Source organism: Mobula birostris, chromosome 18 (assembly GCF_030028105.1).
Source record: "Mobula birostris isolate sMobBir1 chromosome 18, sMobBir1.hap1, whole genome shotgun sequence".
NCBI lineage: Eukaryota > Metazoa > Chordata > Chondrichthyes > Myliobatiformes > Myliobatidae > Mobula > Mobula birostris.
The window spans coordinates 57,865,574-57,881,253 of NC_092387.1; the positions used below are offsets into that span (position 1 = coordinate 57,865,574).

Sequence of the window (15,680 nt, forward strand, 5' to 3'; positions counted from 1 at the left end):
ATACATCACCATATACAATCTTGAGATTCATTGCGGGCATATACAGTAAATTCAAGAAACACAATAATATCAATGAAAGACTATACCCAACAGGATGGGCAAACAACCAATGTGCAGAAGACAGCAAACTGTGCAAATACAAAAGAAAAAAAACAATAAATATTGAAAACATGAGATGGAGTTCTTGAAAGTGATATTTCAGCAATGTTGCAACTGCCGTGTTCAAATACCTGGGTGAGGACTGGGGAACAGCTTCCGATGGAGAGAAAAGACTGGTTTCAAATTTCCCAATATGTCAAACAAACAGGCTGAGTCCTGATGATTGGTCCTGGCCTGAAACGCTGACTGTTTATTTCTTTCCATGGATGCTACCTGATCTGTCTTCCTCCACTTTGTATATGTTAAATAGGCTAATAACTTCAAATCAGTGAAGAGGCCAGAAGTATTGGTGAAGTATAGTTAAATATAACCAGCTTACTTGTGGAAACTGACGTTATGTTTTCTGACAGTTTTGCTGAGGAACAACAAAGATCCTTTGGAGGCAGGGCTTGTAGAGGTAACTGCCAGAAGACTAGAGAGGTTAGGATAAAGGTGAATGGACCCAAGTAAGTGTCTTCTAGCCCATCTGGACATCAGTTTGCAAAGGTGTTGTCCTGTGTCTAGAAAGTTAACTGAAATGATGAAGAATGGATAGCCTATGTCACGAGCACAAAAGGTGTCATTATGACATTGATAAGAGATGTTTCAGTTCTATGGCAGGATTGCAAACCTGATCGGATGTGAATCAATGATCCTGTTCAAAGGTGAGTTGGTGTAATTTGTTTTTTTATTTACAGCTTGTGTTTGCAACAACAACATTTTTTCAGTCTTGTTTTATCGTATTATGACAGAGCTTTTAGTTTTAACCTTGTATGGATGTTCTCTCCTCATAATCCAACATTAAAGTTCTTTGTTTTGACAAATTATTTCTTTGGAGTCACCAAGTCTTTCTGGAATATAATCGGTGTCCACTTTAAGATACACTATTGCAATGATTTTAATTTTTGATAATTACATGGTCCTTTCAGAAGTCTTGCTGAAGATGCATTCCGTTGGGATTTGTGGCTCTGATGTCCATTATTGGCAAAATGGAAGAATTGGAGATTTTGTTGTGAGAAAACCTATGGTACTCGGGCATGAGGGCTCAGGAACAGTATTTAAAGTGGGACCTGGAGTACAACATCTCAAACCAGGTCAGTCACCAATCCAATAAGTTTTATTATGCCACAGTAGATGCCAATGTGTGACGTGGATTTGTGTGAAGGAATTTGAAGGGGAAAATTGTAACCTTTAATAATGCGTGCTAATTTGCTGAGAGCTTAAAGGTACCTGCATTATGCAGGCTATGAAAGAGAAATAAGTTCTTGTTTCAAGAAGTGTATCATGTCACAAGTTATGGAGTGAACCGTCATTATGCCAATCCCATTTCCTCTCTGCAGATCTCATCTATTGAACTTGAACCTGCTGCCATAGGCAATCATCACTGCTAGGTCTCTGGTCTCTGACTATTGGTCAGTGAATGCTCTTCAAGTATAGACACGAAGGCAGTCAATCGTGATAATTCCAACAATGAAAATGCGAACAAAAGGGCTCCTATATATGTAAAAAAAACACTGAAATTGGCTTTCTCAAACTTGGAACACAGAGACAAATTTTTAATTTTGGTCACCCTACTATAGGAAGGATGTCATTAAGCTGAATAGGTGCAGAAGAGGACATTGCTGGGACTTGATGGACTGAGTCATGGAGAGAGGTTGATCAGGTTGAGATATTTTACATTGGAGTATAGGATACTGAGGGGAGATCTATAGGCTGACTGCTCACAATCCTTATCATGGAGTTGGAAAATCATTAAATACAGAGCATGGGTTTAAGGTGAGTGGGGAGGGATTTAATAGGAACATCAGAAGCACCCAGAGAGTGGCCAGTATATATAATGAGCTACCAGAGAAAGTGATTGAGACGGGAGTAGTTGAGGCATGTGTTGGACAGTTACATGGATTGGAAAAGTTTACAGTGATATGGACCAGATGTGGCAAAATAGGACTAGCTTAGATAGGAAACTTGGACCTGTTGGACCAAAGGGCTCGGTTCCATACTGTAAGACTGTAAGATGTAGGAGCAGAGTTAGGCTATTCGGCCCATCGTGTCTGCTCCACCGTTTCATTGTAGCTGATCCAATTTTCCTCTCAGCCCCAATCTCCTGCATTCTTCCGGTGTCCCTTCACAGAATTCCACAGATTCACCACTCTCTAGCTAAAGAAATTCTTCCTCATCTGCTTTCTAAAAGGTTACTCCTCTATTCTGAGGTTGTGTCCTCTGGTCTTAGACTCTTCCTCCATAGGAAACATCCTCTTCACATCCACTTTATCAAAGCCTTTCACCATTCGATAGGTTTCAATGAGTTCACCCCTCATTCTTCTGAATTCTAGTGAATACAGGCCCAGAGCCATCAAATGCTCTTCATATGACAAGCCATTCAATCCTGGAATCATTTTCATGAACTTCCTCATATCAATCCTCATAGAGGGATCAGAAGTGGAGAGAGTGAGCAGTTTCAACTTCCAGGGTGTCAAGATCTCTGAGGATATAACCTGGTCCCAACATATTGATGAAATTATAAAGAAGGCAAGCCAGTGGCTATGCTTTATAGGAGTTTGAAGAGATTTGATATGTCAACAAATACACTCAAAAACTTCTATAGATATACTGTGGAGAACATTCTGACGGGCTGCATCACTGTCTGTATGGGAGGTGCTACTGCACAGGACTGAAAGAAGCTGCAGAGGGTTGTAAATTTAGTCAGCTCCATCTTGGGTACTAGCCAACAAAGTACCCAGGACATGTTCTGAAAGGCAGTGTCCATTATTAAGGACCTCCAGCACCCAGGGCATGCCCTTTTCTCACTGTTACCATCAGGTAGGAGGTACAGAAGCCTGAAGGCACACACTCAGTGATTCAGGAACAGCTTCTTCCCCTTTGACATCCGATTCCTAATTGGACATTGAACCCCTGGACACTACCTCACTTTTTTTTAATATATAGTATTTCTGGTTTTTGCATGTTTTTAATCTATTCAATATATGTATACTGTACAAAGTATACTGAATAAGATTTATTTATTATTATTTTCCTGTATTATGTATTGCATTGAACTGCTGCTACTAAGTTAACAAATTTCACGTCACATGCCGGTGATAATAAATCTGATTCTGATTCCTTTGAACTCGCTCGAGTTTCAGCGCACCCTCCCTAAGATAAGGGACCAAACCTGCTCATAATATTCCAAGTGAGCCCTCACCGTTACTTTATAAAGTCTCAACACTATATCCTTGCTTTTATGTTCCAGTTCTTTTGAAATTAATGATAACATTGCATTTGCCTTCCTCACCTCAGACTCCACCTGCAAATTAACCTTTTAAGGAATCCTGCACAAAGCCTCCCACGTCCCTTTGCACCTCAGTTTTTTTGTATTTTCTCTCTATTCAGAAAACAGTCAACCCTTTTATTTCTTCTACCAAAGTGCATGACTGTACATTTCCTGACACTGTATTCCATCTGCCATTTCTTCACCCATTCTGTTAATCTGGCTTGGTCCTTCTGTAGCCTCTCTACTTCCTCAAAGCTATCCAGCCCCCGACCTATCTTCATATCACCTGTAAGCTTTACAACAAAGCCATCAATTCTACCATCCAAATCATTGACATATAACATAAAAAGAATTGGTCCCAATGCAGACCCTGTGGAGTACCACTAGTCACTAGCAGCCAGCCAGAATAAGGCTCCCTTTATTCCCATTCTTTGCCTCCTGCCAATCAGCTACTGCTTTATCCATCCTAGAATCTTTCCTGTAATACCATGGGCTCTTACCTTGTTAAGCAGCTTCATGTGTGACATCTTGTCAAACACCTTCTGAAAATCCAAGTATACAACATCAACCAATTCTCCTTTGTCTATCCTGCTTGTTATATTTTCAAAGAATTTCAACAGATTTGTCAAGCAAGGTTTTCCCTTGAGGAAACCATGCTGTCTATGGCCTATTTTGTCATGTGCCTCTCAGTACCTGAGACATCATCCTTAATAATTGATTCCAACATCTTCCCAGCCACTGAGGTCAGACTAACTGGCTTATAGTTTCCTTCATTCTGCCTCTCCCTTCTTGAATAGTGGAGTGACATTTCCAATTTTCCATTCTTCCGGAACCATTCTAGAATCTAATGATTCTGGAAAGATCATTACTAATGCATCCATGATTTCTTCAGCCACCTGTTTCAGAACTCTGGGATGTACACCATCTGGTCCAGGTCACTTATCTACCTTCAGACCTTTCAGTTTCACAAGAACCTTCTTTCTAGTTATGGTAATGTCACACTCTTTATGCCCCCTGACACCTGGAACTTTTACCATACTGCTAGTGTTTTACAGAGTGAAGACTGATGTAAAATATTTACTCAGTTCGTCAGCCATTTCATGGTGCTGCATTACTATCTGTCCAGCATCGTTTTCCAGCGGTCTGATATCCACTCTCGCCTCTCTTTTACACTTTAAGTATCTGAAGAAACTTTTGGTATCCTCTTTAATATTATTGGCTGGCTTACTTTCATATTCCAGCTTTAGCTTTTTAATGACTTTTTAAAGTTGCTTTCTGTTGGTTTTTAAAAGATTCCTAATCTTCTAACTTCCCACTAATTTTTGCCCTGTTATGTGCCCTCTTTTTGACTTTTATGTTGGCTTTGACTTCACTTGTTAGCCATGGTTGTGTCATCTTTCCTTTAGAATACTTCTTCCTCTTTGGGATGTATATATCCTGTGCCTTCCAAATTGCTTCCAACCATTGCTACTCTGCCGTCATCCCTGCCAGTGTTCTTTTCAAATCAATTCTGGCCAACTTCTCTCTCATGCCTCTGTAATTCCCTTTACTCCAATGTAATACTGATACATCTGACTTTCATTTCTTCTCAGATTTCAAGGTATATTCAATCATATCACTTGCCCTTAAGGGTTCTTTGACCTTAAGCTCTCTAATCAATTCTGGTTCATTGCACAATACCCAATCCAGAATAGCTGATCATCTAGTGGGCTCAACCACGAGCTGATCTGAAAAGCCATCTCGTAGGCACTTTAGAAACTCCCCCTCCTGTAATCTAGCACCAATCTGATTTTTCCCAATGTACCTGCATATTGAAGTACCCCATGACTATTGTAACATTGCCCTTTTGCCATGAATTTTCTATCTCCCATTGTAATTTATAGCCCAGATTCTTACTACTGTTTGGGGGTTTGTATACAACTCCCACTGGGATCTTTTTACCCTTGTAGTTCCTTGGCTCTATCCACAAAGATTCAGCATCTTTTGACTCTGTGTGACCTCCTTCTAATGATTTGAATTAATTTTTTCTTTACCGACAGAGCAACGCTGACCCCTCTGCCTTCCTGACTATCCTTTCGATACAATGTACATCTTCGGGCATTAAGTTCCCAGCTATAATCTTTCAGCCATGATTCAGTAATGCCTACAATATCATACCTGCCAATCTGCAACTGTGCAGCAAGTTCATCTACCTTATTCCATATACTGCACGCATTCAGCTACAACACGTTCAGTATTCATCCTTTTCGAATTTGTCGCACCTCTATGTCCTCATGCAATGCTTCTGTCATCCGCTTCCCTGAGTAGCTATAGTAGGTTGCAGTGCTGTGAGTGTCTGCTCCACGCAGTAGGCTGTAAATGCACAGCACCTTAATTATCCGGTTTGCTAGTGAGGTAGACCTGCAGATTTTAGTGTTCATTATAATTTTTTCGATCATACAGAAGACGAACAGGACGAGAAATTTTAGAGTTAATTAGAGCCAGACAGTTCACTACAACCATATGCACTATCATCTTGGGGGAGAAAAGATCAGATTGTTTTCTGAATCAAGTAGATACGTTCTAAGATAGGCTAGCCCATGAATGTCTATTGCCCTTGATTTAGTGGGTACAGTTTATCTGAAAACGAGAGGAACTATCCCTTTATAATATGTAGCACGTATTTTAATGTACATTAATAATAACTGATGAAGGGTCTCGGCATGAAACATCAACTGTTTATGCCTTTCTATAGATGCTCTCTAACCTGCTGAGTTCCTCCAGCATTTTGTATGTGTTACTCTGGATTTCCAGCATCTGCAGAAATGATTTTGTCCATGTCATCCACAAACATAATTTGTCCAAGTGTATCATCCACACAGTATATCCTTATACTGATATGTTTATATTATGTGACCCAACATTTTCTCTGTTGCAGGTGACAGAGTTGCCATTGAACCAGGGTTCCCCAGAGAAAATGATGAGCATTGCAGAGCTGGGCGCTACAATCTCTCACCAACAATTTTCTTCTGTGCTACTCCACCTGATAATGGAAACCTTTGTCAATACCATGCACACAATGCCAACTATTGTTATAAGTAAGTCATCAGAATATCAACTTGTGTTGAGAAATATCCCTGGCAGTTTCACTTAAGGCATTATGTTATGGATGGTTAATACTGTGTATTTATGATGGTAGAATGATTGACCATTTCCATGTCTGAAGATTGCTGCAGTTTTTTTTATATTACACTGGACAACAAAGATTTTGCTTCCTGAAAACTTTTGGGTGTACCTTAGGATTTTGGGCTGCCGATCATGAAAATCACTATGAAATTCCCCTATCACGCATCTTTTAAAAATCCCCTACATTTATTATTTTAATTCATAATTCAAGTCAGAATAACTGATGCAAAGATTAAGGATAAAAAGGCGTGGAAGGCATTCAAGTATGTTGTCAAAAGTTTTCTTGGCAACTACAGAGCAGCAAACTACGTGCAGCTGGTTGACACATGCTTTAAGCATACAAAACCATGAAGTGCATGTCTTTAAAGATTTATTTTCTACATTCCCATTTAGACTTCTTCCCTGCAAATCTTGGTGCTGTCAGTGACAAGCACAGTAACGACATTGTGGTTATGGAGAAACGGCATCAGGGCAACTGGAACCCATCAGTGCTGGCTGATTATTGTTTTTTTTTAAGCATCTCTTTATTGCTTTTACAGAATGAAAAGAAAACACATTAAATCATCCATAGGTTTGAAAGTACAACAAAGTTAAAAGGAAAAAATAAAATACATAAGAAATCAAAAAAAAAGAAAAAGCAAACACCCCGCCATTTAAAAAAAAGCAGTCAATTCAGTTCGTTACTTTCATCATCCTGAATATTATTCTCCAGAAACTTGTAGAAATGTCCCAAATTTCCCAAGTTTGTTTTTTGTGATGTAGCTTATTTTTTCTAGAGCAAGATAAGAAGTTATTCCTTTCAGCCATTGTGAGAGTCCACTGGTTGTTGGTTTCTTCCATGAATAGGCTATACAGCATTTAGCTTCCAAAAAACAAATATTAAGCAGAGAGCTTACATTTTTTGGAGGTTACAAAGTCCTTTGGATAAATATTCAGAATACATAATTTAGGATCAAAGGCATCTTTTTTCCAATAATCTGACTAATCAAATCCAGCACCTTCTTCTAAAAGCAGATTATCTGGGGGCATTCCCATATACAATGGAACAGAGACCCTTTTGGTGACTATATTTAATACATGTGTCTGGAATGTTGGGGTTAAAGTGATGCAACCTGACTGGAGTAATGTTCTGTCTCGTTATCCATTCGTATTGTAGTAATTTAGAATGAGTGTTCACTGATTGAGTTTGAGCTAAGGAACACTTTCTGACAGATTCTTATGCAAATCAGTTCTCCATGCTTGTAGTATGTTGTTTGATGACTCTGCATTTACTTGCAAACAAATTGTGTAATACAGACACATGTGTCCTAGCTTCAGATAATTTCAGAGTGATGTCTTCAAGGGTAGGTAAGGGAGGGAGCTTCAAACTGTAACCTTGCCTGGACATAATAAAACTTCGCAACTGAAGGTATTTTAGAAAGTGTTTTGTTGGAATTCCATATGTGGCCTTGATTTCTTCAAATGACATAAATGTATTGCCATTATAAAGATCAGACACCTTAGCTATGCCTCGGGTCAACCAAGTTTTAAAACCAGGGTCTGCTCTGCCGGGCCGGAAGCTATCATTACCAAAGATAGGAGTAAACTGGGGTAACTGCGATGTCTCTCCCAAATACGCAAAAGCATCATGCCAAACCATTATTGTATTTTTTAAGAAAGGATTTTTAGTTTGTTTGACCAATTTTTTCTTATCTGCTGAATACATATATAGTTCTAGAGGGATATTGATCGACTGGGATTCCATTGACACCCAAGTAGGGCCCTATTTCGGGCTGCACAGAAACACCATGTAAGATTTGGTAGCTGTAAGCCGCCTCTATCATACGGCAGATATAACAGGGAAAGCCTGAGTCTTGGACGTCTATTATTCCAGATAAAATTAGAAATTTTTTTTTAATAAAAGAAAGATGATGGAGGAGAAAGTGGGATACATTGGAAAAGGTACAGGAACTTAGGTAAAATTGACATTTTTAGAATGTTTATACATCCAATCAAAGATATGGGCTATTTCGTCCATCTGTTTATAAGTTGAATAACTGAGAGTGTGAGAGGCTTATAATTAGTTGGGATAATTTTATCAATAGTAGGAGTAATTTTAACACCCAAATAAGTAAAACCCTGTTCTGACACCATAAATGGAGTTTGAAGTGGGGGATTGAGTCTCTCATCTTTATCCATGAATAATATTGTAGATTTGTTGTTGTTTATTTTATAGCCTGCAAAAGTACCAGAAGTACTTATCAGGTCAATTAAGGCAGGTAATGTTTGTTTCAAGTTGGAGCAAAACAAAATTACGTCATCCGCGTGCAGGGCTATGTGATGCTCTATATCTCCTATAGTTATTCCTGCTATGTTAGCCTGTTTTCAGATTGCTCTAGCAAGTGGCTCAATGGCCAGAATAAACAGGAGGGGAGATAGGGGACAGCCCTGTCTTGTTCCCCGTTGGAGTTTAAAAGGTGCCGAAAAGAGCCCATTAGTTAAAATTTCAGCCTGTAGGTTAGAATAAAGAAGCTGTATCCACCTTAGAAATTTTCCCCCTATACCAAATCTTTCCAAAACTTTAAATAGATATTGCCATTGCACTCTCTCAAAGGCTTTCTCGGCATCCAATGACAGAATAGTGCTATCAGAGCTTCCAGACTTTTCATAAAGTATATTGAGCACTCTTCAAATGTTGTGGAAGCCCTGCTTTCCCTTAACAAATCCATTTTGGTCAGGGTGGACCATTTTTGGCAAGAGTGGCTCCAGCCTCCTAGCTAATACCTTACAGAGAATTTTGAGATCATTGTTCAGAAGTGAGATTGGCCTATAAGATCCACATAGGGACAGTGGTTTTCCAGGTTTTACCAGTAGTGTAATTACTGCCATATTAAAAGAGGGGGGAAGGGATCCAGTGCCAAATGACTCCTGATACATATCATGCAGAGGTGGTATTAATTTAGTCGTAAAGATTTTAAATATTTCAATCGGAATTCCATCAGGCCCAGGAGTTTTCCTTCCCTTCATGTTAGTTATAGCTTCAGACAATTCTTTAGCCTCTGAGTTAAACTCCAGCATGGTCAAGGACGTTTCATCCAGGGGTGTAAATTTAAAAAAAAATTTTTTTTTTTTTTTGCTCAGCATAACAAAACTTTCAATTTACAGATACATTTACATTTACATTTACATTTCTTCCCCTCACAGATATCAGCTATCAGAACACTTCCATCAAAATATAGACATCATTCCTACATCCTATACAAAAGCCCTTATTAGTACGCCAGACAGGCTTACATCTACATACTGCAGAAAAGGTTGCCATGTTTTATGAAAACTATTTGTTTTTGAGTGTACCACACATGTCAAAAAGTCCAAAGGAATGTATTCCATGATTAATTTACACCAACCAAAATGTCCAGGGGCCTTATTGGATATCCAACAAAGTAAAATGTTCTTCCTTGCACAAAAAGTCAGGACGTTAAAAAGTTTTTTCTGAGTGCATTAATAACATGACTGCTGGGTAAGCCTAAGAGAAAAGACTCTGGGTCGAGTTCAAGCTCCATCTTCAGAATCTTTTCCATTTCTCCCAAAATATCACTCTAGTATGCCTGAAGTTTGGGACAAGTCTGAAAACAGTGGGTGAAAGTTCCAGTATTTACTTCACATTTAGAATACATTGAGGGGTCTAAATTCTAAGAAGTCGGGAAATTTCTTTTGTATTTGTGGAGCTGAATCTGAATATTCTGAGTTGTACAGATTTTGGAAAAATCTCAAAATGGTATTGTTTATTTCTTTTGGGTCATCAGTTGTCACCCCTTCATCTGATTGTATGGAGTTTATTGCCTATCTGTTTGGTGCGCCAGGCCAAGAGTTTACTAGCCTTTTCACCTTGCTCAAAATAGGATTGCTTCAGTCTCATCAAACTTTTTGTTGCCTTATTAATAGACAATACATTATACTTAGCTCTCAGTTTGTTAAGTTTTGCAAATAGCTGCTGAGAAGGATTTTGAAATATTTCAGATTCAGTCTCTTTTATTTTTTCAAGCTGTTCTATTTCCAATCTAAAAGATTTATGTTTATAGCTGGTAAAGCTAATCATCTGACCTCTTAGAAAGGCTATAAAGGCTTCCCACCTTACAGCAGCAGATGTCTGGTCCGTATTATTTCCAAAATAGTAGTCTATCTGTTCTCCAATAAGCTCTATAAATCCTGGATCCTTATGCCAAATCGTTTGAAGCTGCCACCTTGGGAGTAATGTAAAGTGTTAGGCAGGTTGAAAATAAATGAAACTGGGGTGTGATCTGAAATTATTGTGCTATCGTACCAGCAGCTTATAATTGTGGATTTTAAAGTAGCTGAAACTAAGTAATAATCTATTCTGGAAAAGGTCTGGCAAGTGCTAGAATAGCAGGAAAAAAGTTAGTTTATCTGGGTACTTCCTTCTCCACACATCAACTGAATTAAAGTCTTTAGCACATTGTAATAACTTTCTTCTTGTCTGATGGTGAGAGGTATCTATCCCACTAGTTCTGTCTATTTTCAGGTTGAAGTGCACAATTAAAATCACCACCTACAATAAGATGGCCTGGCAGAGCAGCTAATGATAAAAACAGATGTCTGAAAAAAGCTGGATTGTCAACATTTGTCCCATACGCATTAACCAAATTAAACCTGATTGAGAAAATTTTGCATTGAATAATAAGGTATCTGCCTGATTGGTCTTCAGTAACATTAACAAGTGGAAAGGGACCAACTTATGTATAAGGACAATTACCCCCCCCCCCAGCTGAAAAAACCTGTCTCGGCCATCTCTTCCTTACTCTAACTATATCCTCAGGGGTTAAATGGGTCTCCTGCAGAAAAACTATTTTAGCTTTTAACTGTCTTATCCTACTCATGACTTGCTTTAACTTGACAAGTTTATTTAATCCTCTTACATTCCAAGAGGTAAACCTGAAGTTTGCAGGGCATAGGCTATTAGTTATAATTTCAATCATGTTGAGCTGAATTGATTTAGAATGACTGCTAACTGAGATTACAACGTAACAAAAAAAGATGAGTAAAAACCAGTAAATAGTAACTAGAACATTGTAAACATAACTAAGTGTACTTCCCAAATTGAAATACACCCACCCACCCCACGATGAACACCTTCTGACGACCCTGAAAGAGGGCCGAATTATGGAGCTTAACTGGTCCTCCCGTGCCGTCGTCATGGTGAGGAACAGCATGGCCGACAGCCAGAGCAGAGCCCCAACGTTATCAATAGTAGAGAATATTACAACCAAATTATGCCAAGAGACTTTTATCAAATTTAACCTGGTCGTAGTTACAGTGCCACTGAAGATAATGGGAAATGATGCAAATTCGTTAGCATAGATAATGCACACTGCTAACGTTCGTTAGCGTTCATTTATGTCTCTTAGGCACTATGAACATACCTATTCAAGCAAAAGTCAAAAAAACTGCTGTACTGCCTCACTTGCCCGCAGCCTCCAAGTTGTAGACCTTCAGCTCCTGCACAAATTTCTCTGTTGCCAGTGCACTGTCAAATGTTTTCTTTTGTAGGTCACCGGCAGTTTAGCAGGGTGAATTATCCCATACCGTAGGTCCGGGATGGAGAGGGAGGCTAACCCTTTCTTCACTGGATCAAAAATCTTCCTCCGCCTGAGGAGTTCGGCAGAGACATTGGGGAAAAACATGATTCTCTGATTGTCGAAAAGTACAGGTTCTTTCAGCCTGGCAGCCTTCATAACCCAGGTCTTGTCTGTGTAGTTTTAAGAACTTCATTATCACTACCCTGAGTCGCTTAGCCAACTTCAACTTCAACTTCGTTAGCTTGCCAATTCTGTGCACTCTCTCAATCAGCAGGGGCCCAGGGAAGTTTTCAGCACTAAGCACCTCGGGGATCCATTTTTCCAAAAAATAGACCATATCAGCCCTTTCCGCCCTCTCCGGAAGTCCCACCAGGCGAAGGTTAGAATGGCGGCTACTGTTTTCCAAGTCGTCCACTTTAAACACTAACACTTCCATAGCTGCTTTTTTGGTTGTATTCTAATTACGCAGAGAGGCAATATCATCTTGATTAGTGCTAATTCTATCTTTGGCTTCTGTAGTGCGCACTGTGACAGCTTTCAGATCAGCTTGTACTCCTGTATAGTGTTTAGTAGCCCATCAAATCTCGACACAAATTCATCTTTCATTATTTGAATAGCGTTTAGGATTTGGCTTGGGCCTGCTGCCGTGCTAGCATCTGTTGTCTCTTCTTCACTAGCATTGTCGTTAGCTTGCACCTCATGGTTATAGGTGGGGTCTAATTTCAAGACTTTTGCGTCCGCTTTGTTAGTTTCGGTGGCATTTAAGCTATCACTTAGTTTCCAATCAGACAAACTGGAGCTGTTCAGGTAATTCGAGATTGTTTGGTTGCGTTTGGTTTCAAAACTTTTCGGAGGAGCTCTGACACACGTCTGCTCAGCACCGCGCCATAACCAGAAGTCTGATTATTATTGTTCGCTTAAGCAAGAAGCCCTAGACACTGAATACAAATGAAAATCATCAACAAAACATTTTTAGCTTAGTTGACCTATTTCAAAGTGCCATCACCATTATGCAATTATGCGGATTATACCCAATAAAAGCCTACGTGATTCTAGTCTGAAATTATGTTTGTGTTCAGCTTCAAGTTTTGGAAGAAGCAACACATTTGAAAAAGTTTGCTGTTCAGTGTTATCTAAACATTTTAAATCTGATGAAAATCTTATTTTTATCATCAATCACTAAGGAATTGTGAACTCAGGAGTAAATAAATTGTTTTTATTGTGCCCTTCCCATAAGTGAGTACCTATTGGTCATATCAACGAGTTTAATGTTTTTCTTTCTCAAAGCAATCTGAGGTGATGTGTCCTGAATAAACAACATAATTTTCTGGGTTGCCTGTACCGTCACAACTCCGCCATGGACGGTCCCAAGCCCGGCTGCTAAGGGAGGAGGGTTGGACATGGGGCTAGCAACCCCATTCCATAAAAAACCTATTGCTACAGAAGCACCAATAGAAGCTCTGAAGACCGCATTGCTGGGAGAGGAGGGACGTTTGCCTAGAAATCTTATGAAATCATAGAAACATAGAAAACCTATAGCACAATACAGGCCCTTTGGCCCACAGAGCTGTGCCGAACATGTCCTTACCTGAGAAATTACCCAGGTTACCCATAGCCCTCTATTTTTCTGAACTCCATATACCTGTCCAGGAGTCTCTTAAAAGACCCTAGGTCATGTGATGAAAGTGGAAGCCATTGAGCTGCTCAACCTTCTATCAGCCCAGGACAGAGAACTCAGCTGCTGTTGATGGCCTATGCCCTAGTAGGGATGATGGGCTGAAGGAGGAGGACAAGAAGAAGAATTTCCCTTGACACTTTATGTAATGATGAATATGAAAATGAGATTTCCATAGATAACTACCAAACAGGTTATTCAGATTCAACAAGACCTAACAGTGTTTGACATCTCTTCATAAAACGACTAAATAAACAAACTACAAAATAATGCATATGCTGTTAATCTGAAATAATATTGAAAATCTTGGAAATACTGAGCAGGTTAAGTGGCATTTGTAGAGAGAGGAACAGTTTATGTTATGGGTAAATGACCTTTCTTCAGAACTAGAAAAGGTTAAAGATCAAACAAATTCAATGCTGCAGGAAAGGAGTGTAGTGCAGACATAATGGAAGGGAAAGAACAAAAGGAAAGAGTGGAATCCAGGAAGTCAAAGACTGGTCTCTGTCCCATTGTTCAGCATTATTATTTACCCTCAAATACGATGAAGTTAATTAAGTCCCTTTGACGAGCAGTCGCTGCTGTAATAGAAGGAAACCTGGCATTCAGTTTGCTCACAGCAAATCTTACCGAGAGTAATATAACAATGTATAGTTAATCTGCTTTTTTAAGTAATTTAAGGAAATCAAAAGATTTTTCCACGTTGTCTACGTTGTCTTAAAATGCATTTTGTTTTAAAAGCATTAAATAAAAGATTACTATTAATGCTGCATTTCAGACATTGGTCTGCCATTGTGAAACTGCCTGCTGGAGTTAGATGCAGAGTCCAGTGATACATAAAACATAAAACATTACAGCACAGGAACAGGTCCCTTGGCCAACAATGTCGTGCTCAACCAAATAAATTAATATTCAACTAAATAGCCAACTAAACTAATCCTTTATGCCTACACAATGTCCATATCCTTTACTTTTCCTCACATTTATGTGCCTAGCTCAACGTCTCTTACAAGTCCCTAATGTACCTGCCTCTACCACCATTCCAGTCACCCACCACTTTCTATGTTTAAAAAAAACACACACACGAAAAAAAACTTGCCTCTCACAGCTTCTTTAAAATTACCTCCTCTCACCTTAAATGCATGTTCTCTGGTTTCAACCCTGGGATGTTGACTCTCATAATCATATAAACCTCTATTAGATTCCCCCCCACCTTGCCTCCAGCATTCCAGAGAAAACAACCTGAGTTTGTCGAAACTCTCATTATAGTTCATGACCTCCAATCTAGACAGCATCCTACTAAACTATTTCTGCACCCTTTCCAAAGCTTTGACATTCCATAATGGCGTGACCAGAACTGTATGCAATACTCCAAATGAAACCTAACTAGAGTCCTGACGAAAGGTCTTGGCCTGAAACATCGACTGTGCTTCTTCCTATGGATGCTGTCTGGCCTGCTGCGTTCCACCTGCATTTTGTGTGTGTTGCTAGAGTTTTATAAAGCTGCAACATAACTTCTTGATTTTTGAACTCAGTGCCTTGACTAATAAAGGCAAGCATGTCAAATTCTTTCTTAACCACTTTATTAACCTGTGTAACCACTTTCAGGGAGCTATGAACTTGGACCCCAGGATCCTTCTGCTCATCAACACTTCAGGGTTACTGTTAACAGTAAACTGTCTCTTTACATTTGATCTACGAAGTTGTAACTCTTTACATTTGGCCAAGTTAAAATCCGTCTGCCATTCTCCACCCGTGTCTGCAGCTGTATTCTTTGCTAGTCATCTATGCTCTCCACAAAGCCATTAATCTTCCTATCATCTGCAAATTTACTAATCCACCCATTTACATTTTC

The 15,680-nt window shown here is 39.3% G+C and overlaps 1 protein-coding gene across 5 annotated transcripts in view; it reads left to right on the plus strand.

The window, feature by feature from the left end:
• The window catches only part of LOC140212143 (sorbitol dehydrogenase-like), an 80,181-nt gene that overhangs the window by 39,364 nt on the left and 25,137 nt on the right, over positions 1-15,680 (plus strand). For all 5 annotated transcript variants that reach the window (XM_072282756.1, XM_072282751.1, XM_072282752.1 and 2 more), the window contains 2 exons: positions 1,068-1,232; positions 6,327-6,486. In XM_072282756.1, coding sequence (XP_072138857.1) covers positions 1,068-1,232; positions 6,327-6,486 — 325 coding nt within the window. The remainder of the gene's footprint in view (positions 1-1,067; positions 1,233-6,326; positions 6,487-15,680) is intronic.